The sequence below is a fragment of the Strigops habroptila genome, assembly GCF_004027225.2.
Source record: "Strigops habroptila isolate Jane chromosome 13 unlocalized genomic scaffold, bStrHab1.2.pri S16, whole genome shotgun sequence".
Classification (NCBI taxonomy): domain Eukaryota; kingdom Metazoa; phylum Chordata; class Aves; order Psittaciformes; family Psittacidae; genus Strigops; species Strigops habroptila.
This window is the reverse complement of record NW_022651054.1, coordinates 7,551,201-7,573,684: the sequence shown is the minus strand read 5'-3', so window position 1 is coordinate 7,573,684 and position 22,484 is coordinate 7,551,201. Positions and strand designations below refer to the sequence as shown.

General features: G+C 44.2%; 4 protein-coding genes across 8 annotated transcripts; 2 read left to right on the top strand and 2 right to left on the bottom strand.

The window, feature by feature from the left end:
- Positions 1–89: 89 nt before the first annotated feature.
- Positions 90–9,092, bottom strand: SHPK (sedoheptulokinase). Of its 3 annotated transcripts, none has more exons than XM_030472820.1 (7): positions 9,013–9,092; positions 6,978–7,119; positions 4,384–4,567; positions 3,011–3,163; positions 1,716–1,891; positions 1,424–1,624; positions 90–507 (listed from the first exon to the last, which is right to left on the bottom strand). In XM_030472820.1, the coding sequence occupies exons 2-7, from the start codon at positions 7,114–7,116 to the stop codon at positions 113–115; spliced, it is 1,248 nt and encodes a 415-aa protein (XP_030328680.1). In that variant the 5' UTR covers positions 7,117–7,119; positions 9,013–9,092; the 3' UTR covers positions 90–112. The 3 variants fall into 3 exon arrangements, with proteins under 3 accessions (XP_030328680.1, XP_030328679.1, XP_030328678.1); XM_030472819.1 differs by having other exon boundaries at positions 8,985–9,058; XM_030472818.1 differs by lacking the exon at positions 9,013–9,092 and adding an exon at positions 8,382–8,958.
- On the top strand, positions 8,766–16,688 carry CTNS (cystinosin, lysosomal cystine transporter). 3 transcript variants are annotated; one of them, XM_030472825.1, is made up of 11 exons: positions 8,766–9,101; positions 9,552–9,625; positions 10,727–10,805; positions 11,560–11,644; positions 11,737–11,840; positions 12,816–12,947; positions 13,704–13,803; positions 13,898–14,017; positions 15,124–15,294; positions 15,505–15,622; positions 16,001–16,688. In XM_030472825.1, exons 2-11 carry the CDS (start codon positions 9,562–9,564, stop codon positions 16,129–16,131), a joined length of 1,104 nt encoding a protein of 367 aa, XP_030328685.1. In that variant the 5' UTR covers positions 8,766–9,101; positions 9,552–9,561; the 3' UTR covers positions 16,132–16,688. The 3 variants fall into 3 exon arrangements, with proteins under 3 accessions (XP_030328685.1, XP_030328686.1, XP_030328684.1); XM_030472826.1 differs by lacking the exon at positions 8,766–9,101 and adding an exon at positions 9,177–9,227; XM_030472824.1 differs by lacking the exon at positions 8,766–9,101 and adding an exon at positions 9,255–9,362.
- A 512-nt stretch (positions 16,689–17,200) lies between these two features.
- Positions 17,201–21,092, bottom strand: TAX1BP3 (Tax1 binding protein 3). The gene is made up of 4 exons (XM_030472832.1): positions 20,982–21,092; positions 19,740–19,859; positions 19,046–19,123; positions 17,201–18,821 (listed from the first exon to the last, which is right to left on the bottom strand). Exons 1-4 carry the CDS (start codon positions 21,018–21,020, stop codon positions 18,684–18,686), a joined length of 375 nt encoding a protein of 124 aa, XP_030328692.1. The 5' UTR covers positions 21,021–21,092; the 3' UTR covers positions 17,201–18,683.
- A 27-nt stretch (positions 21,093–21,119) lies between these two features.
- EMC6 (ER membrane protein complex subunit 6) lies at positions 21,120–22,131 on the top strand. The gene is made up of 3 exons (XM_030472834.1): positions 21,120–21,223; positions 21,306–21,373; positions 21,572–22,131. The coding sequence occupies exon 3, from the start codon at positions 21,602–21,604 to the stop codon at positions 21,932–21,934; it is 333 nt and encodes a 110-aa protein (XP_030328694.1). The 5' UTR covers positions 21,120–21,223; positions 21,306–21,373; positions 21,572–21,601; the 3' UTR covers positions 21,935–22,131.
- Positions 22,132–22,484: the final 353 nt, after the last annotated feature.

Here is a 22,484-nt window from a genome sequence, read left to right as displayed (position 1 = left end):
CACTGTAAAGAATGACACTGCACATTAAAAAAGTCGAAGAAGTGAAAGGAAACACTGCACAGCCAGAAAAAAACCAAAGAAGCTGCATCTCAGGCCAATCCAAACGACGACTTTATTTTCTGTGGAACATCACCATGGCAGCCCCCACAGCAGCATCAACATCCTTCCCGTAAACCACAGGGAATGGAAAAACCCTTTCCACTTCCTGCCTCAGCACCTCGTTCCTGGCAAGGGCACTGCCGCTCCCCAGAATCCTCCTCACCCCGGTCTCCAACAGGCACTGCACAGGTAACATGGAACAGAGGTTTTCAACGATGCCACGGCACAGAGCTCTGGTTACATGACCCAGGGAGAGGTCAGAGACAGCAATATTGCTCACTGATGCCAACTGGTCAGGAACGTGTCTCTCTCCAAATATAGTTGGGTGGATTGAGAGTTTGCTGTTGGTTTGGGCCAAGGCTGCTTTGATTATCTTTGTATAGATGGCAGACTCCTGGACCTGAAGTCCTGCAGATGGGAAATATCACGTTACTAACCTGAAGGGATCCAATGTTTCTTACATGTGGAGGCTTAAAATGGACAATCCACCCTTCAGCAAAATACTGTCTATCTTCTTCTGTGTCCCAAAAGTCATTGTTTTTCCAGGTTTATGAACCACAGTTCTCCCATTTGATTTTATCTAGAACCTGTGTTACTTAAAATCCTTTTCAGATTACAGAAACTGACTTTCCTGACAACACAGCTAGTCCTCTTTGCCTATACTGTCCTACGTTACACAAAGCAACACCTTTAAAGGCATTAACAGCAGATTTCAGCTTCAGTGGCAGAATTGCACATGAATGCAAAGTTCACTTCAAGTACTCACTGAAAGAATAATTTCAGAGCTTGTTTCTGTATTGCAAAACCCAAGAGATCATTAAAAAACCTGTGAAGACCATGTTTAAAGCACTCAGAAGATATTTCATGAGTTTAAGTCTCAAAATCCATTAGAGTGCTGCAAAATATGCAGCAAAAGGCAAATGATCTAATCAAGGGACTCTCCTGGACTGCATTCATACAAAATCAGAGGCTGTCCTCAAATTCACTGGCCTTTCATTTTGAAAAAAACAACTTGCAAAAAATAATCCTCGTGTTCTTAAAACGAAAGAAAACCCAAAACCTAGAGGCAATGTGAATGTGGAGTCCAAGCATGACTGTCCCAGCATGGTCATAAACTTCAGCAGGAAATTCCAGAGATCTGGGAAGGATGACCCAAGAGTTACATCCTCATTCCCTATATGGCATGACAAAACAGCTCTAGGCCTGTTGCTTTGCCTTAGCTTCCTTTTACTTTGCTGATGAATCCAATTTTTAAGCTATCCTTGAAATATATCCTTGAAAATACAGCTATCCTATATCTCACGCTATCCTTGAAGTAGCTTACCTAGCTCTTCTGTCCACCGTGCCACCATGTCCACAAACATTGCTAGCACATTGCCCCCATTAAGTGATGCTGCCACAGCCAAGTAGTCACCATTGAAGTAGGGAAAATAAGTAACAGCTGAGGAAGGATCTGGTGTCTCTGGAGGCTGGAAACCCGGAGGCATTGAGATAGTCAGCTGAGCAGAGGTGCTGATATTAAGAACTAGAACATGAAAACAAAAAATAAGTGAGTGTTTTACTAGGCTACCCTGAAGGAGGACAATGAGAAAACCAAGATACCAAAATGATCATACCTGCATCAGTCCTCTCAGTCAGACAGGAATAAACAGAGCACTGGAAATCCCCCAGAGCAATTCCTACTTTTGCTCCTTTGGGTATTCTATGCCATGCACTGACTGTCCTGCCTGCAATACTGCCAGGGTCTCCCACCTCTGGAAGCAAGTGAATGGGAAAGCCAGATTCTTTTAATCTGCAATCAGAAGAATATTATTGCAGGAAAGCAGTATGGGAATGTGTGGCATGACTACAAAGGCCTCTTTGAGGCCACAGATGAACTCAGACCTACATTTGTGCCTGCTGGATTTATGGATGCTTTCACCTATTTGGAAAGCTTTGTCTTGGACAGGGGCAGCATTCCAGTTCAATGGGTTGGGTAACCTAGAATCATCTAGAAGAATAAATTGCTTTCCTTTATATGCATCCTGATTACCTGGGATTATAGAGCAGTACATGTTCAGCAAGTTTAATCTAGTGATGTCGTATGGACAAGCAATTCCAGAGTAAAGGGACAATCACAAAACCAGCAAAAAAATGCAAATTCTAAGTGTCAAAAAACTTTAAGCTGTCATGCAGTTAGTGGTTCAAAACCAAACCACAAAGAGTTAAGTCCAACAAACTCCTTACATAAGATACTCTACAGTGCTACAGCAATACCACCAAATTAATAAAAGTTCAGTAGGCCAAATGCAAGTTTCTGTCACTCTTTCATACCTTCATGAGCAGATCTTTTCACCTTGGAGTCCTGGCCTAACCTAAGCTCTGATATATATAAGGCCTTAGCACTCAGCCCTGAAAGAGCAAATCATTAAAATAAGTAAATAAATTCCTGAAAGAGCAAATCCTTAAAATAAATAAGTAAATAAATAAACTGATTCCCTGTAAGACTTTCTGAAGATCTGTAACTCTTAGGTATTATCACAAGTAAGTCTTAGTAGTTACGAAGGAGCTCATCTGAATGAACTAGAGAATAATAACTGTCTTTTACCATCACAACATCTTGGCTACAGCATGCACTTGCCCACCCTATACCACCACAGAAAGGGAGAGAGCCGTTTGGTATACGAGGCCTCACTGATGAGTCTCTCAGCTTAGGTATTTCTAAAATACTGTGCCAGATTTTACATAATTTAAACATATGCACCTTACAGAACAAACTCTCAACAGTTCTTCAGTACAGGCCACACAATTGATTAGGAGTAACTTTCAATCACTTTTTATCTGTAGCACTCTCATACTTAGGGCCCAAAGAGATGTTCACATTGCCTGACACAAGCAGTACACAAAACCCACTGAATTATCTTAGACTTACATGTCAGTATTCCAGCTTTTATTTCTGGAATTAAAATATCCCCAGCTGGCAGCATTCTGGACAGACATGAGTGGCTTCCTCAGGTCACACAACATGGCAACCACATAGTCATGGATAGTGCCAGCTGCATCGTAAGACTTCAGAAAATCTGGACTTTTAAACAAAACATATTAAAACCAATGAGGGGTGCTTTACGGCAGAGGGAGCAAGATTACTTCCATTGATACGAGGAGCTTCAGACATGTGTGGGCCTATCCAAAAATGAAACAGCCATCTCAGTGATAAGCCTGCACTTTGTCATTTTGGTTTGGTTTTGTAAGTGCAATTTGTTTTCCAAGCTGTTACTGTCACAGCAATACTTATCTCCTGTTGGAAGATGGAGAGACAGTGGCTTTAAGGAATGAGTTGTCCAGGTTCAAAACCACACCACTGCAAAAGTTACCAGGAAGGCAGTAATTGTTTGCAGAAAAAAATGACCCTGGAGATCATTTGTTGATCCTAGAGCATTTGAGAAAAATAGGTGAACTCCTGCAGTTGCTCTAAGATCCGCAAATTGTATGAATAGAAATGTATCAATGGTGAAACAAAACAGGAACAAAACAAAGCAGCTGGACTCGTCAGTCAAACAGCTCTAAAGCAAGATCATGCCATGCTCTATGTATTTGCTGGACACACACTGGAAGAAACCAAGATCTAGTAAGTTTTTTCCCCACTTATTGAACCTGAACTCATTTCAGAGGAAGACTTTGGCTCTTTGAAAAACATAGCATACTGCAGACGTAAGTGAAAAACAAATCTTGCTGATGCCAAGTCATAAGTGAAAAATTATATCCTCTGCAAACATGCCACAGCAAAGCAGACAATTTTTAACACCTCATAAGGATCTCGGTGCCTAAGGAAGGAAGGAACTGAAATTAATTTAAAGACTATTTGTTTTAGCATCTGGCAGCAAGCAGACAAAGCAACTCAATTACTGTTTCATGCATGCTTGTATTTTTCACAGTCTGCACAAGGCAAAATTATAATGTTCAAACTGCATTAGCAGAGCTCCTCTGAGCGGTGGGACAGACTAGAATTATTCTTATAGAATACTTTAAGGCTTTTGTTACTATATGGTCAAAAGCTTTTCTTTTTATTACAGAGATCTGCAATATTTTTATGAGGTCGGAGGCTCTTTTGTGCTTAGTTGCATACAGTTTATACTGAATACTGCCATTTTAAATATTCTTTACTACTTATTTAAGGGAAACAACAGCCCCTCAGCCTGTAGTGGCACTAACATGCTACAGGAATACTAAGTGTCACATCAATTCAAGATGAAAAACTGCCAGTCAAACAGCCTGATACGGAAACGCTTTTGAGAAACAATGTACCTCTTCTTTAAATACCAGTAGACTGTGGCACATCCAAATCCTGTAGCCAAGCTGATATGTGACTGTGGCAGAGGAAGAGAAGAGAGGAAGGTGGGAGTGCAGCGGCTGTCTTGCCAAGTAATCAGATGACTGACCTCCTCTGGCTCAAAGGTAGGGCCTGGGCCACTCTCTGTCCACTTGCAACCTGAAACACACAGTATCTGAGAAGTCCAGCGGCCCTCTGCAGCACAGTCCACCTGGCATTCCTCATTTCTGGACACTTTTGATGATTTGTCAAATATATTGGAAAAAGAGCAGAAACAGAGCCAGTAGCAACTGTAATCAAATTAATTAGTCGTAGTTTTCAGCCCTACATAACATCATAATGCCAGTCATCCTCTGCTAAAACAGAGATTGGTATTCAAGGCCTTCCTTCTCTACAAGCACTCCTAGTGCCTAGAGGAACAAGCAATTTGCACCCTGAGATACTTAAATATCAGGTGACTCACAAAACAACCTACCAACCCCTCAGTTCTGCTATGGGAGGTAATGAGCTGATATGACAGCTCTCACATACAAACCTTAACTGGGAGCTGCCACATCATAACCTAGAGAATACTTTATTAGTAACCAATTGCCTGTGACAGATAGCATGTAGTTTCATCACCTTTTGAGACAAAGGAAGAAGCAGCCTGAATCTATATGTGTTAAGCAATGGACTGCAAAGTACTAAAGAGTATCCTTTCCTTCTGCTATGCAACAAAACTTCACCATAGGTGGAACAGAGCTTAATTCAGTTTTCAGTTTTACCAGTCCAGAATGTTCTTTTGAACAGAGATCACCACACCTTTGATGAAACCTCCACATTCTTCCACATAAAGGCCTCAGCTAAATCACGGTGACTTTTCAGAGCTGCTCAGAGGCTTCCCAGCAATGTCTGCTACTGCTCCAGCCCAGCGTGCTACTTCCTGCCCCAACATGCTCACCACAAACAGTCCTGCAAAGGCAGCACACTGACCTGCCAGAGCAGCAGAGTAAGCAGAGGATAACCTCAAGCACAGGCATGTGATGTTTGCTCACACACTCCACAGCACAGCTTTGACTGCTCTCTCAGGTGATGCCTGGCCACACTGTGGGGACTGTGGACAGGACAGGCCATGTGCTGTCTCTGGCTGGCTCCATAACTGAGGCAGCCTTCTGGTTTTGACTGGGGGTGGGAGCAGGGTTCCAAGCTGTGCTGTGCCACTTATCCTACAGGTCAGAGAAGAGACCCAGCTGCGTGACTAGCACAAATATAGCTAAAAGAGTCTTTCTTGGGCTGGATACAGCTACACTCACACAGTAAAAAGCAGCTGTGAAAGCTGGAAACTACTATGTGAAAGATGCAAAGCAAACACATTCTTTTTCTTGTTCCCTGAATTCCCTGTTCTATCAAATCTGTTTGAACTGAATTTTCAATTGGTTTGCTTTTCTAGTTTTAAATGCACGCTAAGAAAAATTATTAACCATAAATCTAATCCTAAAGGATGCTATTAAAAATGTAATTTGTGTCCCAAAGTGCATGGATCCACTTAGTCTACTCGAAACAAATGAGAACAAACACCCTCTTTCACTTGACAGAAATGAAACAAAAGTGGACTGTGGCTTTAGGAAATAAAATATTAACCAATATGACATAAGAATCTACATCTACCATGAACCCATGAGGCTTTGTTATGCAGCCCTTGGGACAGGTGGAAAGCCAGCAACAGCTCCTTTGGTCCACCAGCCTTTGGATTTCTTTCTTTCTTTCATTACAGCCAGTAATGAATAGCACAGTGTCTTTTAAAGCAATTAAGACCCTGACAACTTTTGACAGGCAGTGACTAGCACTTTTGGGAAATCTATTCTGTGGTTTAAAATACATTTTTGCTTAATCTGCCTTCTATAATTATGAGGCTTGCATAATTTCTCAGATGTGCACATCATAAGGTAAAGAGAAAGAAGTCATGGAACCACATTCTGAAAGCCTCAGACTTCAGTTCTGAAACAAACAAACAAAGGACTGAAAACACCGTTTACTGGACTTCAATTTTCTCCTGCTTTACTTTCAAAGAGCATTTCAAAATAGCTGTTGCATAGCTACTGCTATACACATTGTAATGGAAAAAGCAAGCACATTTTATTTTTCAAAGCATACACAAAACTGCTACTACCACTCCTTGTAGAATCATTAGAAGGTATTGAGATACTGGACAACAGCTAGTTAAGTGTTTTATGAGGTGAATAAGATCCATCCCCACCCCAGGTCACTCACATGATACACAAGTTCTTTCAACTGGCAGCATATAGCATATGATGGACATATTGGACAAGCCACAAATATGTTATTCCTCTTTCATATTAATAATTATGCTGACTCTGCAGGGATCTCCTTAGGATAAATGCTTTAACAAATCTGTGTAAACAATATCCTTAACTGAAATTCCAATAATTTAAAAAAAAAAAACCAAACTTCACAGATCTTCTGTTAATTCTGTTTTGCAGAAGATGAAAGTGAACAGATAGCTTCAGAGTTAAATCACATTTTCTGTATCATAATACTCTGAACAGGAATGCCAAAGAATTAATGTTACCTTTATCTCTTTTCCAAAATACAATCCCATGCATTTGTCCTGAAATACCAATGTGACTGACTCTTTGAAGCTGCTGCTGAGGTAGAGCAGCAAGGCATTCATTGAGTGCTCTTATTATTCTCTGGACATTCTGCTCCATTCCCTGTAATCATAAAACATTATTCTGAGCATAAAACCATTAGGATTCACTCAGTATATTTATTAAACAAGACTACTCAAGTCAGAAGTGAGGAACAGAATTCATTCATCTTAATAGCATGTATTAGAATGACATTCACTACTAAATTGAAAAAATAATAAAAGAAAAAACCCCACAAACCCACAGAAACTAAAACCCAATACCAGCAAGCTGAGAATGAGATACCAGCCTCTTAAACTGAAGGCCAGATAATTCTTAATTTCCTAAGTTACCACACTCAACTATACCTTTTAAAAAAATCCATTAACACTCACTACATGCTTTCATTGGTTTGCCTTATATATTGTTCTTCTTTTTCCCCACAAAGAGGACTACTGTTGTGTTCTGACTGGCACGCAGTCTCCTTTATATCTTCCTAAAGCTCTTCTGTATCTACTCCCTGTTGATTTTGAGGATGCTGGTACTTCATTTCTGGATATTCTATTCCTAGAACTCCCCAGCAAACTAATTTACTCGGCAAACTGACCAAACCACACCACAAGAGAAGCTGCATTCCAGCTTTCACACTGAATTTCAAAGATTCCAATTACTTTGTGACAGACCAGTATGAAGATTACAAGCAAAAGTATTCAAATGCAGTCTACATATAGATGTGAACTATTCTGCACACATATAATTTTGGCTGCATAAACATGACTGTACAGGGGGTTGGCCTGTTTGGTATCTTTGCTCAGAAGTTAGTCCCTGGGCTCACTTCAATACTAGGCCAGAGGAATGTTGATATGTAGTTTTTACGATTCTGATTCATCCTTTCTTAGATTGACCAACACAATAGAGGCAAAGGTCTTTAACAGAACATGCTTGAAGTTCTTTCCACAGGGAATTTCCAGTTATGATTCCATCTCGCATTAAAGTGCAAAATACCCTTCTAGTTGGCAGGTGGTTGCTGTTTCCTGACAAGCAGTGTCAAAGACAAGGTGATGGTTCATGGAAGAATAGTTTTAGATTGTCTTATGCAACTTTTCAAAACCTGGGTCTTTCTTAAATCAAGCAGCACTACTCGACTTTCTCCAACAGTAGAGCATTTTAATTCTACTTTCAGAAACAACTAAACACAAACATTCTACACTCAGAAACATGCAGCAACCAGCTGTCAATCTAGGCATGAAAACAATCCAGGAAAACCACTTAAGTCTGCACAACATAGCTAAACAACCCAGCCACTACAAGGCAAGGCCAGTATCCTGCAACCTGTCTCCCCTTACCTGAGGTCCAGCTTCCAGGCTACTGGTGTGTGCCTGCGTCTCCCTGGAGCAGCTCTCTGCCACCACTTGCCCTCGCTCTGCTTCTATCAACAGGGCTACTTTAACCGACGTCGTGCCCAAGTCTATGCCCAGCACGCAAGCAGGCACAGGCCTGCCTGCCGCGCTGCTGCCCGCCATGGCCATGGGGAGATGAGATTGCTTTCACCTTCCCCACCAAGCACAGGTCTCTGTACAGCGCCTCGACCAACACCCACCAGGCTGAGCCTCACACTGCTCCTTGCTGCCTCTGGGGGGTAACTTGCCCCAAAAGCCAAGGATGGCGAGAGCACAAGTTGTGTGGGCTCCCACCTCTCAGTGCGCAGGACTGGGCTGGCAGAACAGTGTGGACTTTGCCCTCTGACTGAAGATGTCTCCCCTCAGCGGCGCCTGGCCACTACCCCTCCATCTTGAGCGTGACAAACCATCCCTTCCCCAGACCTCCTCGGTGACCTGCGCAGCTTTAAGCTGAACTTTAACAAACAACCAGAGCGCCAAACCCGCCCTCCGCTCGCAGTTCTCCCTCCTCACAGCCCCGCCAACACCAGCCCGAGAGCTCCGCCGCACCCAGTATGGCGCCCGAGAGCAGCCGCACCGGCGCTGGGCGGGGAGGTGATGGGCCGCCGCCTCACGTGAGAAGCTGAAAGGGGAAGAGCCAGGACAGAGCCGCGGCAGTGGAAGAAGGTAGGTACTTGCTCCTTCGCGCTGCCTCCTTCTCAGTGTTAGTGTTAGGACACTTTAGGACAAGCGTGGGATGTTCCCGCTGCACCATGTCTCCTGAAGGGAGGACGGTGGGGACTACAAGTCCCAGTGCGCACCGCGTTGCCGGGGGAAGGGAGCGGGGGTAGAGGTGCAGTGGCTGCTGAGATTTGTAGTCTCGAGGGGAAGGGGAGGGTCCCTCAGGGGGCGGGAGCTGTGTGTGGCGGGAGCGGGACAAGCTATGAGGTAAAGATGTCCTCGGGGGAGTCTGAGCAGGCAGAGGGACTGAACTGGTGTTGTCTGGGGGGTGTTGAGGGTTTCTCAGCCAGGCTGTGGTGGACGCTGTTTGCAAGGTGCTGCCAGCTAAGGGGATAGGCAGGGGTCTCCTCAAAAAGTGTGAGTCCTAAACAAAGCCTTGTCTTCGCTTTTCTGCAGCTTTTTCACCATGAGGATGCAATACCTGCACCCCATTTTGCTGTACCTCTCCCTTGCGCTGCTGGGACCTAGCGGTGAGTGTCTGGTTATCCCAGGTTGGGCCATGGGGCTCCCTCAGGCAGCGGCCAGCTCCAGATCTGTAAGAGGTGGAAGAGGGCTGCTCTGCAGTGTCCCTGTTACATCTCTGGGGAGACCTGTGCCATGCTTCCCATCAGCTCTTCTTCCACATGTTACCTTTGACTTGGTGTGCTCCTGCAGAGACAGCGCTATGCTAAGGCACTATTGTGATGGAGCACTCACCTCGTGCTCCAAACTCACCTCTGCAGCAACAGATTAAATACTGTCTGTGGTGTAGTCAGTGATGAACTGCGGAGCTCTCATGGCTTTAAATAACTTCTAAAGAACATTATGTAATATATGGCAATAAGAAAAAAAAATTATCTGGAGCAACCTGTTTATTTTCTCCATTTCTAATCTTATGTACCTCTTTTTAATTCCTCTTGTCTCTTGTGTCCTTTGAACGCACAGTGAATACAATAGACTTAGATTCCAAATGCCAAAATCATTGATGTGACCACCTTATGGTTTTGATATCGGTTTTATTGGCTCTTGGAATCTCAGCCTCTCTTAAAGTATTATGTGGTACAACATAGCTGAATTGTTGTAAAGTGTGCCACTTAATAATAATATTTCAGAGCACTATAGTAAGGTGCTTGTGACTCCTGAAGTGTTAAGATAAATATGCATTTGCTGGAACATCTGGGCACCTGGTTTGAATTGTGACCCAAGAAGCTATTTTAAAATTTAAATTTGGGGCATTGTTTAAGTTACTAGGATCACATCTAGAAACAATTACTGTGGGTTTGAAGTATCCTATAGCCTTCTCTTGGCATGAACTTTTGTTGCACTTCGAATATTTAAATTGCTTCCTTGTAACATGCTCAAGTGGCAGTTACTTCTCCTTTTAAGTTGTTTAATCGCCTTGAAATAAGATGCACTCCCTTGCTGTTTACCATGTGTACTCACTGTATTAATCTGACACCACAGTTAGCAATGGACAAAATGTCTATATGACAAAAGAAAGTAGGTAGTTCTTCTGAAGGAGCTATTAATTATTCACAGTAATTGAGATGTGTAGGGTTGTTTTGTTTTGACTTTTTTTTGTTCTATCTCAGATGGAGTCATTGTATTGTCTGTCCCTGAAGTGGTTTCATTAGAAAGTGGAAGTTCAACAAATGTCACTATCTCTCTGAGGTAAAATCATGATTGCATCTTTACTTTCTTTTTGAAATGGGGGATGAGCAAGCAGGTAGGACTTGGCTATATACTTAAGACTTCCCTGCATACTCAGTTTATTGTTCATACAGAGTAAATCTCATTGGTGTGACTGGCCACTTCTAGACTATTACATTGCTTAGTACAATATGGATCAGGATAACGCAGCATTCTCACAAACGGCTTTGTATGGTTGGCCTCTGACAATACCCCATGCCATTTGTATGGGAAGTTGAGCAGGAAAAGATGTTTTATACTCTCTACCCTATATGAGTTTACCAAACTGTCTTCCATAAATGAACTTACAGTTCCTCCATTTCTAAAAATTGATGCTTAAGAGAAACTTGCATTTCCTAGAAGGATCACCAAGAAAATTTTACCAAGCAAACAGAACTGTTTCTAGCAAAGAAATGCAGCTAGTTCAGTGTGGGGCCTGATGCACCTTAGTCTCATTGTTTAGTAAAAGGTGTATTGTTTACCCATGTTTTTGCTGTGTCAGCCTCTTCCCAGGAAAGGATTGTTAAACACATGCACCCCTTCCCCTTTGGATCTCAAAGTTTGAGTAAAGAGAACAGTCATGAAAATCTAAGAGTTGTGATAAAGAGGTACTGTGGTGTATGACCTGGTCATTGTTTGCAACAGCTGTGAGGATTTAGCAGATACTCTCCCAGAGCCTTAAAGCAATATTTGTGAACTCAAGCATCAGTCTAACCTGTTTTTTCTGCCTTCACAGGGCTCCATTAAATGAGACACTTGTGATAACTCTTAACATTACGCACTCATCGAAGCACAGCACCATTGTTGAACTGCCTGATGAAGTAAGTGACAGAACAGATTTCCGACCTTATGCAAAAGCCTTCCACTAGTATGGTGTAACTCTCCTCTTTCTTTCCTCTGCTTTGTCTTGCAGGTACAATTGCCTGCAGGTCACACTAAAGCAGACTTCCAAGTGAAAGCAGATGATGTTGGACAAGTAACAGTTTATCTTTATACCATTAATTCCAACTTAACTGGGTGAGAAACCGGTTTTTTTAGTTCCACTTGCTGTCCTACAGCTTCCTACACTCTGGGGTAACTACTCCCTCCTTATAGTTAAATAGCTGATGGGACATGGGTGGTGTGTAGTTGAGATGTGACCCTCCAGCAATCCCAAAGCTGTTCAAGTAAATACAGGGTATGGAAGCAGAGTGATAGTCTTGGGATTTTAGATTTCATTACTAGATGACTCTTGAGTTCTTATGGTTCCTTAGTCTGGTTTTAATAACCCCTCCTATAAGTATCAAAACTACTTGTCAGCTTGTCTGATCCAGGAAGCATTTGGTTGTAAATGTCCAGTGGGATACTAGTTTTAGTGTGCAGAACTTGTTCTAGAGCACTAACAGCCTGATGCAGCTGTGTGCCTATGTTGCTATCATGAGATATAGATGTCTTGCTTTCTAGTTAGGGGACCTCTCTTTTCACAGATGCCAGTCCTCCCTAATAAAAAACCAATCTGGAAAGATGGAGAACGTTGGAGTGTATTTGTTTGTTGCCCAAATGCTACTGAGTAGCAGTTTTACTTCCTCATTTTGCTTCTGCTTTTAAGCCTCATAGCAAATGCAGAGGTAAGCATGTGAAGTGCTCGACGGGACAGGCGTGATCATGGGGCTTTGCTGGCAGCCTGTGAAAAGTGAAACTCTGCTCTTGCATAACAGACCTTATGCTATGAAAGTGGAAGCCATAAGCACAAGATGGCCTTTTTTAAGATTTCTGTGGTAACAGAATGGAAAAGAAAGAGGCAAGAAGGAAAGGGTAGGTTGAGGGTAGGAGTGAGAGATGCCCTAAACAGAAGTGCACTAAAGAAAAGAGGAGCACCTCAGCTGAAACCGACTCTGAATCTATTGCCTTGTCTCAACACCTGCACTGTTTTCTCAAAGCAGAGCATGGCAAAATCTCCTGAAAAAAGCGTGAACAGACAAATTAACTCATTCTCTTTGCATTACCCATCAGACCTAGGATTCAATTTCAAGTGATTCATAGCATCATAGTGAGATACGCTGATGAGGTGATTGGCTGGATCTATTTCCTTGCCTGGTCTATTTCCTTTTATCCTCAACTCTTTGAGAACTGGCGCCGAAAAAGGTAAAGAGACTTCAGATGTGTTTGCAAGTCACTTAAGCACTTACTTCTGCAAATCATGTTCCTAGCTTCAGTTACATCCATCTTGGTTATTGTGAAGTATGCATGAAAAGACTGGGGGGTAGGGGCATAAGGCAAATACAGGGCCTGGATAAATGCAGCCCTAATGAGTTTTTGTGCATGCAGGTCAGAGGAAAGTAAGTGCATCCTGTAGACACCTAATCCTCAGGTTTGGCATCCAGTACTGATTTGTGATAGAGGAGACTCGCCCATTCCCTTTGGTGTCACGCTGTAAATCATCTGGCTGAGCCAGTTGTGATGACCACTTTCAAAAATTACCTTGCGAGCAGTTTGTAGTGTACTCATTAGGTCAAATCCCTTTAAATTAAGTGACTCTAAGTAGAAACATTATTATATATGAAAAGTAAAGCATTTCTTCTGGCAAAGATGCACTACTACTTCCATGGATTCAGGCTGGAATGAATTTATCAGGCTAGCTCAGCTTATGGCAGCATGAAGTTAAAGAGCAGGCACACAAGTGTGCCAGAGAGAGCTTTCCTGAGTACAAGTGCCTAGCATATGAGGAATATTTCACCTTGCTTCCTAATGGACTCACACCATCATGTTGTTACAATGCCTGCAGCTTTCACTTACATCAAAAATTGCCTATAAACCAGTACATTGTAGGGTCAAGTTGTTGCTGGAACTGCCTATAATGATCATGCATATTTCTCATACTTTTTTTTCTCCCTTCTCTAGCGTTGTTGGATTAAGCTTTGACTTTCTAGCATTAAACCTTACTGGCTTTATAGCATACAGTGTGTTTAATGTTGGACTTTTCTGGATTCCCTTGATTAAGGTAAGCATAATTATCTCTTAATACTTCCCAGGGGGTGGGTATCTATAGAAGAGAATTAAGGCATTTAGTTGCTTTTGGTTTCCCTTACATTTAGGAGGAATTCTTAGTCAGTTATCCCAGTGGGGTGAACCCTGTGGATATCAATGATGTTTTCTTCAGTCTCCACGCAGTAGCCCTGACTCTCCTCACCGTAATGCAGTGCTGCATCTACGAGGTAAGCCTCAACGCTGGGCTGTGCCAGAGCTCCCTCTGCCGGACACCTCACCATTCACCGTCTGCTCCTTTTGGGCTCCAAAGTCCTCTTCGTTGCACGTTCTCTGGCCTTTCAAGAAATCAGGCTTCACAATCCATCTGCCTTTATCTTTCCTGAGCTAGTAGCAACTCCAGAAAGCTTAGCTACTTCAGCCTTGGGATGTTCTGAGCTCCAACTCCTTAGGTACTCAAAATAACTGAGGCAAACAGCCAAGTGCATAAAGTTCCCAAACAGATCTCTAGCCAACACATAGATTACAGTTCTACACAGAACAAATGCTGCTATGTGCTTTGCTGTTTCCTCACTACTTGGACCATTCTTCAAGCTGGGTCCTTAGGTATTCCCTGCTAGTCAGACTTCCAGCTTCTCCCCACCCCCCCCCAGCTTTCTTTCTCCTAAAATAGTTACAAAGGCCTTTTTATAATTCCCACCCTTTTCAGGTGAGACTGATTATTGTAATCAGGTGGTTCTTTAATTCCCATGGATTGTTATACTCCGGTGGTTCTTTATTTAATTCCTGTTGTAAAAGCCTGTGATGTGAACAGCTAATTTTCTCTATATGATAAGTTTCTCTCTTGGGGTGCTTCCTTTGGTGATGCTAAACCTGAAACTGTAACAGCCCACATGTCACCACTTCTAGGTGCAATAGTCTTTTCTAGTCAAGAATTAGAAGGCAACCATGAATCTTTTAGCATAATGGCATTAGCAGCCTTTTGCATATATAGGAGCTCTTGATATCATCACACTGAACTCAGGAGATTGTTAGAAATGTGGCGCTGATAATAGGCATCATAAATACTTGAGAATACTATCATATATTGTTTTTCACTTGTTCATGGACAGCAGTGTTCCAAATGATTGATGTTGAATATTGCTCATCAGCTCTTGCAAACCTACAGCTGGTTGCTGTAGCACTCACCTAAAATTCCCTTGTGGTATGATCCTATCTCATACAAGAATGGCTTTGGACTGTAACTTTGCATAGTCCTGCGCATGTTCTGTATCTTACAGTGTGTCTGGGAATGTATGGTTGGGTTGGTCTAAGTATATCTGCATTTCTGTTTCAGAGAGCAGGTCAGAAAGTGTCCAAAGTTGTTGTTGGACTACTGGCACTCGCATGGATCTTCACGTTTACAACACTGTTTCTTGCTGCAGCTGAGGAAATGACGTGGCTACAGTTCTTATTCTGCTTCTCTTACATTAAGTTAGCAGTCACACTGATAAAATACTTTCCACAGGTAAATCTGAACTTTTCTGCTTTTATACTACGTTTCTGTCACCCTAAGCCTGTCATGTATGCTCTTGAAAGTCTGACTAGACTAAACCAGCAATGATTATTTATTAAGTCTTTTAGTGACAAAACCAGTGTAGTTATACAGAAGGCTTCTTAAATGTTAATCTCAAATCTTGTACATGACATACTGACCAGCTTCATGTTACACTCTCAGGCATACATGAATTACCATCGGAAGAGTACAGAGGGATGGAGTATTGGAAATGTATTGCTTGACTTCACTGGTGGAAGCTTCAGCCTTCTCCAAATGTTTTTGCAGTCATACAACAACGGTAAGGCTGGAACTGAAGTGGTGTAGGGCCTTTCTTAACAGGTTGGGAGAATCCTGCTACAAAGCAGATATAAACCAGTGGGTCATCTTGGGAGAATGATGTTCGTGCTATAGTATGGGTAGATTTTCTTTTATAAGAATAAAGAATCTCTTCCTATTCCTTCAAAACAGAAAATGAAATAGCTATTTTGTAGAAACCATAGGAACAGTTGTTAATTAGCTTTGCAAAAGATGTGCACTACAGTCAGTCTTAAGGTGTGTCTAACCAGTGCAGGTAATACACATGAACTTCTCTAATACGCATGACATAACCTTGTAGTCTTGAGACAAGACTACACTTGAGGAGTTAGTTTTAACTTCCTAATTTTGCGTTTGACAGATCAGTGGAAGTTAATCTTTGGAGATCCAACCAAGTTTGGCCTGGGTGTCTTCTCCATCATCTTTGATATTGTTTTTATGGTCCAACACTACTGCCTTTATAGGAGACAAGGGTATGAACCTTGTGAATAGCATCACTTCTGAAGACAAACTTTAAATTGAACTTGCCTCTACCCTGGCTGAGGGCTTTCAAGATGCCTACTGACAGTTCTGATCTGTTTATACTTTGATCCTCTCTGGTGTGGAATACAAACTGTTGCCTTGCAAAATGCCAGATGCCTTAAAGAACAGCAAGCTATCTTGACACTGCTTGCAAATGGAAGACTCATGCTTGTTGAAGCTGCAAAACAACTTAGTGTGAGCTGTCCAAGCAACGCATGGCTCTTTTTCCATTAGCAACAGCAAAGAGAAAGACCAGAGTGATGTCTGATTGGAAGTGATGCACAAAGAGCCAAGTTCTAGCTCCCAAAAATCTGAGATCAAGTTTAAGCAACCACTTAATATCTTAATTTAATGACATCCACTGAAGTCTGTGGATGTAAGTGCTGCTGCTGCCTCCTCATGGACAGATCACCACCACTCAGGTTGGATGTTAACAGCTGTAGTGGTACATAAAAGAATGAGGTTGGTAGTTCAGGTTCTAATATTTGTGTATTTGCTCTTTTATTAAAAATACTGAGAAGCAGAAACTGTGTTCATATTTCACTGAAAGCTCTTTCAAAGGTGCTGAAACAACTGGTGTACTTACTTCATTTTCCTTGAATCTTGAATGGTTAAAGACTTGGCAAAGTCTTTAATAAGTGGATCACGTCAACAGCCCCATAATTAAATATATGTTTTTCTTCCTGGGCAACTTTCCAACTATGTGTGCTGTGTTCCAGGTAGAGATCTCTATGTTTAAGCACTACACCCTTTAAAAGAACTAGAAGGGAATCCATGCATTTGTACTTTGAACAATAGTTGTCAGCTCAAAAGCTAATGTGTCATATGAAGTGTCAACCTAAGGAAGACTAGGACCCCTTCTCTCCCATGCTGGAGTCCCAGTGAGGTGTGACAGGTCACTAACACTGCAAACACCCACCAGTGAAATCAAGACCTTACTAACCTCAGGCTGCACTGTGCTGATGTAGTCCACAATCCACTCTGAGCCAGAAAAAACATCTCAGCTGGGGGCATTCAAGAGATGTGGCATTCTTAAATGTAAGGACAAACAGCTCAGGAAATCCAACTTTGTTTTATTGTGTGTAAAGTCAAATGAAATAGCAGTACAAATAGCAGTGTATCTTTATAGTAACAAAAATAACTTCCAACTTGAAAGCCTTAAAATTTACCACTGAATTCTTAACTTACAAAATTCAAAAGCAGTATTGTAGTAATTCCATAGATATAAAAAAGGTAAATAGGCATCTGCTGGTGTGTACAGAACAGTCTGAGATGCATTAATCACAACATACACACGTGGCACAGCAGTAATAAGTTAGTCTGCCACCTCCTCATGTTCTATTTACAACAGCTTACCTGAAGACTGCTTAAGGAAAGCACAGATATGTATAAATCAACTGAAGGGGATTAAGAACTCCAGTTTTCAGATAATGGTAAAGCTAGCTGGTTAAAAAACCACCAGGACACTAGAAAATTATCTTAGTGTTGCAGCAAGAGCCTTAAATCCTGTGGCATGTTCATTTAAACAACTTAGTATCTTACCAGAAGTTTAAATTTGATCAGGAGGCACTTTTGCATGTTATTGGCACATTAATCTCTTCTATCCAATAAATCAGTGATTTAATCAAAGTCTTCTAGAAAACAGACTAAAATCCACCTCTCCCCATTTCAAGTCTGATAGAAGTGGAATGAAGAACTGAAGACTCTTAACACAACAAGCAGCTCTTTTGGTAAGTTCAGCAACAGTTTCTTCTTTCCTGCTCCATATTCCTTTCATTGAAACTTGATTCATTTCATGTTACAAATTACTTGGGAACAAGGAGAATTAAAGTTTTATGCTGACAGTGAAGTTGAACTGTAGTGTCTATGAACTTGTAGTGTACTTCACAGGCATTAATCTAACACTCCTGTGTAACTTAGTTGTTTCTTGTCTGAAGAGGCTGCTTTGTGCAGGGTGTCTGCAGTAAACCACAATGCCCCAAACCCTTTGGCATACTTTGACTAGCTAGCACACAGGGTGGGATTAGTACAGTGCTCCTCCCCACAGCACTGAGCAACTCTTAGTTCTGGCATTTTAATTTGATAGCACAGAGGGGACAGGACAGATCACTTCTAAAAGCTTAAGCACAGCAAACCCTCTTATCTTCCATAGCAGAAGCCACATTTCCTCTTAAAATAGGAACCTTTTGTGCTACAAAGGAATCCTTTTGGAGTTAAGGCTTTTCCAGTTGCTTCCTTAGATAACCAGGGTTTGTCCCTGTCCTCCTAAAAGCCACAACTACAGTAAAGTCTTCCCATGTACCTGCAGGGAAGACTTTTAGAGAAGCACTCTGCTGAGGGGACCACAATTCTACTACTGCCAGTTACACCAGAAGAAGGAAAAATTAAAATAAAAATCATGTTTACCACAGTTAGGAACATGCTCCCCTTCCAGCCAACTTGTTTCAGCCTAGAATTTGCTTCCTTGTTTGACATCAGTCTATACATCTCCCTCCCCAACCCTTCCCCAACTCAGTGACTGATTAGGACATCAAGGATTGTTGCACAGCCTTCTGCAGAGATTGCCTGGTCACCAGCAGCCGTACCACTTCTTCATTCCTTTTTGTCAGCCTCTTCCTTGCTTGGTCATGGGTCACCATTGTCATATCCCAGCCATTCACCTGGGAAAAACACCTAAAATGAGGCAGGTGTGTGGACTCACAGGTGTCCTATAACTGTTCAATCAGAACTATGTAGTAAATACACTTGTGCCACTCATCAGCTTATTTATAAGGCCCACAAACTGTCCCGGAAAGCACCCAGAAGACAGCATTTCCCCCAGCAGACACTTCCCTGCAGTGCACACCTAATGCTATGTTAGTACTTGTCTCATATTGGTGTTTACCTGCATGATCTTATCTCCAATCTGGAGTCCTGCAACTTCTGCTGGGCCTCCTTCTGTCACCCTTGTTACATAGATACCCTAGGAAAAAAATAATGAAGTGTTCACTTACTAAATAAAGGACCATTAAAATACTTAAGAGCCATTCAAAAGCTGTAGAGGGACTTCTGACAAGGGCCTGTAGGGACAGGACAAGGGGAATGGCTTTAACCTGACAGAGGGGAGATTGAGATGAGATCTTAGGCAGAAGTTCTTCCCTGTGAGGGTGGTGAGGCACTGGCACAGGGTACCCAGAGAAGCTGTGGCTGCCCCATCCCTGGCAGTTTCAAGGCCAGGGTGGAAAGGGCTTGGAGCAACCTGCTCTAGTGGAAGGTATCCCTGCCCATAGCAGGGGGTTGGAACTGGATGAGCTTTAAGGTCCCTTCCAACCAAAATCAGTCTGTGGTTCCATGATTCTACAAACACACTTCGTTGTATATTACAGGATCTAACAGGTTTGTGCAATGCTGGAAGATAGAAGAGGTGGAGAGCTAACAAACCAAACTTAGTCTGCAAATGATAACAGGGCAACAGAGTAACTTTAATAGTCAGCTATGTGAGAAGACAGAATACAGAAGCCAGTTGAGGTAGCTGGCTGAGTTGGACATACTCAGCCTTTTGCAAAGATAGTGGCTATGGAAAACAAAGAGCATCTGACCTTGTCGGTCTTGTCTTCAGAGAAAGGATTCTGAGTAGGATCCTGATCAATGCCACCTCCAATACTGAACCCCAGAATCAAATTGTCACCTTGACGAAGCTTATGTATTTCAATTCTTTGCTGAAAAGAGAAAAATAGTTGAGTGTTGTGATGAAGAAGAAATCTGTTGACAGCAGTCGGCTCTGAGCTGTTCTCAGCCCTGCCACAGAACAGCAGGACAGGAAACCACTTGCAAACTCAGCCCAAGGGCGCTTCTGACACCAAACAGCCAAGCTCCTTAACTACTCAGAGCTTCAGATATAAGGGAAAACACTAGCAACAGAGCAGGTCTCTTGAAACATGAGTCATGCCTTGCCAACCAGCAGTCACTCACAGCGAGACTCATCTTGCTCTTTGCCCACGTGCCCCTTGTTCCTGCCCTATCAGTGAAACAACCACCTATTATTAGGTTGGTTCTTTTTCAAGATAACTTATCGACACACTTGTAAGCCAGAGGCAGGTTCCTTGCCGTGCCTGATGATCACAGGCATCTAATAATCTTCATGTGTTATCTAAGCACCATATAAGCAGGTGTCCCTGCTCGCTACGGGGGTGGACTAGGTGACCTTCAGAGGTCCTTTCCTCCCCAAACCACCCCTAGGATTGTTCTCAAGCAGCCCTGTCAGACACCGAGCTGCCAGGGCGTTGCGCTCAGGCTCTCGGCCACACCGGGGCAGTTTCCCCACCCTCAGCCCAGCGGGGAGCAGCGCAGCACACACAGCTGCGGAGCCCCTCTCTCACACTTTTCTTAATTAGAGCAATTAACACACTTCAGAAGCTCCACTTTTCCCCCCGCCCAGACAAAGCGGTCGCTTATCCCGCCGCTGCCGGCCAATGGTTCTCCGCATACCAGGGAACACGCCTCTCGGCTACTTCCTCCCCTTTCCCTCAAGCACCCCCAGGACAAGCGGCGGCGGCTGCAGCCCGGCCCGGCCCCTCCCCGCTTTCCCACCCAACAGCGGAGGCGCCTGCGTGTGGCTCAAGTGCCCGGCCTGCCGCTCCTCGAGGCAGGACAAGCCCTCTACAGGCACTGTAGGCCTCCGCAGCGAGGAACGGACAGCGGGGCGGGCGGGGAAGCTGCAACTGGGACCGGCGGTGCTGCAGCCCGCATCATCCGTCCCCGCTGACAGCGGCGCCAGCACTGCCGCCTCCGTCCCCATCCCGCCCAGCAGCTCCCAGCGCGGTGCCCCAGCCCCATCTCACCACCACGGCGGTGACCGGCTGCCCCGGCACGTACGACATCGCCCCGACACCGCTGCCGCCGCCCGAACAAAAGCGCCCCGCCCGGCCCCGCCCCCCGCCGCCGCCGCCGCCAGCCAATCGGGTGCCGCCTCGCCCTCAGCGCAGGAGAGGGAGCCGGAAGTGAGGCTGCTTTCCCGGCGTCTCCCGCGCCAAGATGCCTGACAGAAGCTTCCGGCGGGGCGGCGCGAGGTCCCGGTGTGGCGGTGGGTTGGGCCCGGCGCGGGGAGCGGGGTGAGGCGGCCTCGGCTCCCGCGGTGACGGGCGGTTTGCGGTGTCCTTCCGCAGGGTGCGAGGCGTGACGGCCGGGCCCGGCCGAGGGTCCCGCGGAGCAGCTGCGCCGCCGTGGATGAGAGGTACGGGCCGGGGAGAGGCGGGCGGGCCCCGCGGTGCTGGATGCGGGGAGAGCTCCTCCGCGGGGGGCGCCCGCGGCTGCTGGGCTTCCACCGCGCTGCGGAGCCGAGGCAGAGGCGAGCGGGATCAGCGGGACGGTGCGCCGGGCCAGAATGCACCCTTCCCCCCGGCCCGTACAGCTCGTGTCTCCTTCCTCCCAGTCCCGTTGCGCGAGAGGAGCTCCGGGAGCCATGGCCGCGGTGGTGGCCAAGCGCGACGGGCCGCAGTTCATCAGCGAGGCGGCAGTGCGGGGGAACGCCGCCATCCTGGACTATTGCAGGACGTCTGTCTCGGCACTATCGGGCGCCACGGCGGGGATCCTCGGCCTGACCGGCCTGCACGGCTTCATCTTCTACTTCCTGGCTTCCGTCCTCCTCTCCTTGCTCTTGGTGTTAAAAGCCGGACGGCGCTGGAATAAGTACTTTAAATCCCGAAGGCCACTTTTCACGGGGGGGCTTATAGGAGGGCTCTTCACATACGTCCTGTTCTGGACTTTCCTGTACGGGATGGTTCACGTCTACTAAACTGACTAGGAGTCACGTTAGCTGCAGTGGTTTTTAATCGAGCAGGAGGACTGGTGCTAGAACTCACCTACACAACTAGGCCAGCTTACCTTTGAAACTGTTGTCCATCGCTTGCATTGTTAATACTGTCAGTAAATTATGTCCAAGTACAAATGAAGCAGTAGCACTGTTCCAATTAAACTGAATGTGAACCACTACTTGGATGCCTCCAATGAATATTTGTTTGGTTGTTCTGTCCCTAATTGCAGGCACAGCCCTGGGTTTTGGTTAATGTAGTTCACTGGTTTGGATAAGACCAGTTACACTCCCCTCTAGATTTGCTGCCTGTCTCTACACATAAAAAATTAAAGCCACGTGTAACAGCACTTTTAAAAGTACTCCACTGACATGAGCAGATATTGCACAGTAACTTGTAATTAAGTGTATGTAAAGGTTTGGTACAGGCAGTATATTTGAGCTGCTAATGTCAATGTTATTTTCCACAATTGCTACATGTACACACTATCAATAAATGACAGTCAGTCATGGATGTTCTTCACTGGCAAACACA

Bases quoted from the DNA above. Each gene is read 5' to 3' on its own strand.
- CTNS (XM_030472824.1), top strand. The intron at 10,806-11,559 runs GTAAAATCATGA...CTGCCTTCACAG, and splicing joins AATGTCACTATCTCTCTGAG to GGCTCCATTAAATGAGACAC. The intron at 15,295-15,504 runs GTAAATCTGAAC...TTACACTCTCAG, and splicing joins TGATAAAATACTTTCCACAG to GCATACATGAATTACCATCG.
- TAX1BP3 (XM_030472832.1), bottom strand. From the start codon at position 21,020: ATGTCGTACGTGCCGGGGCAGCCGGTCACCGCCGTGGTG. The intron at 19,860-20,981 runs GTGAGATGGGGC...TTCTCTTTTCAG, and splicing joins AGCCGGTCACCGCCGTGGTG to CAAAGAATTGAAATACATAA. The intron at 19,124-19,739 runs GTCAGATGCTCT...TTTTTTTCCTAG, and splicing joins CTGAAGACAAGACCGACAAG to GGTATCTATGTAACAAGGGT.
- EMC6 (XM_030472834.1), top strand. From the start codon at position 21,602: ATGGCCGCGGTGGTGGCCAAGCGCGACGGGCCGCAGTTCATCAGCGAG.
- SHPK (XM_030472818.1), bottom strand. From the start codon at position 8,564: ATGGCCATGGCGGGCAGCAGCGCGGCAGGCAGGCCTGTGCCTGCTTGC. The intron at 3,164-4,383 runs GTACATTGTTTC...TTTGTTTAAAAG, and splicing joins TACTGGTATTTAAAGAAGAG to TCCAGATTTTCTGAAGTCTT. The intron at 1,625-1,715 runs GTATGATCATTT...TTCATGTTCTAG, and splicing joins GACTGAGAGGACTGATGCAG to TTCTTAATATCAGCACCTCT.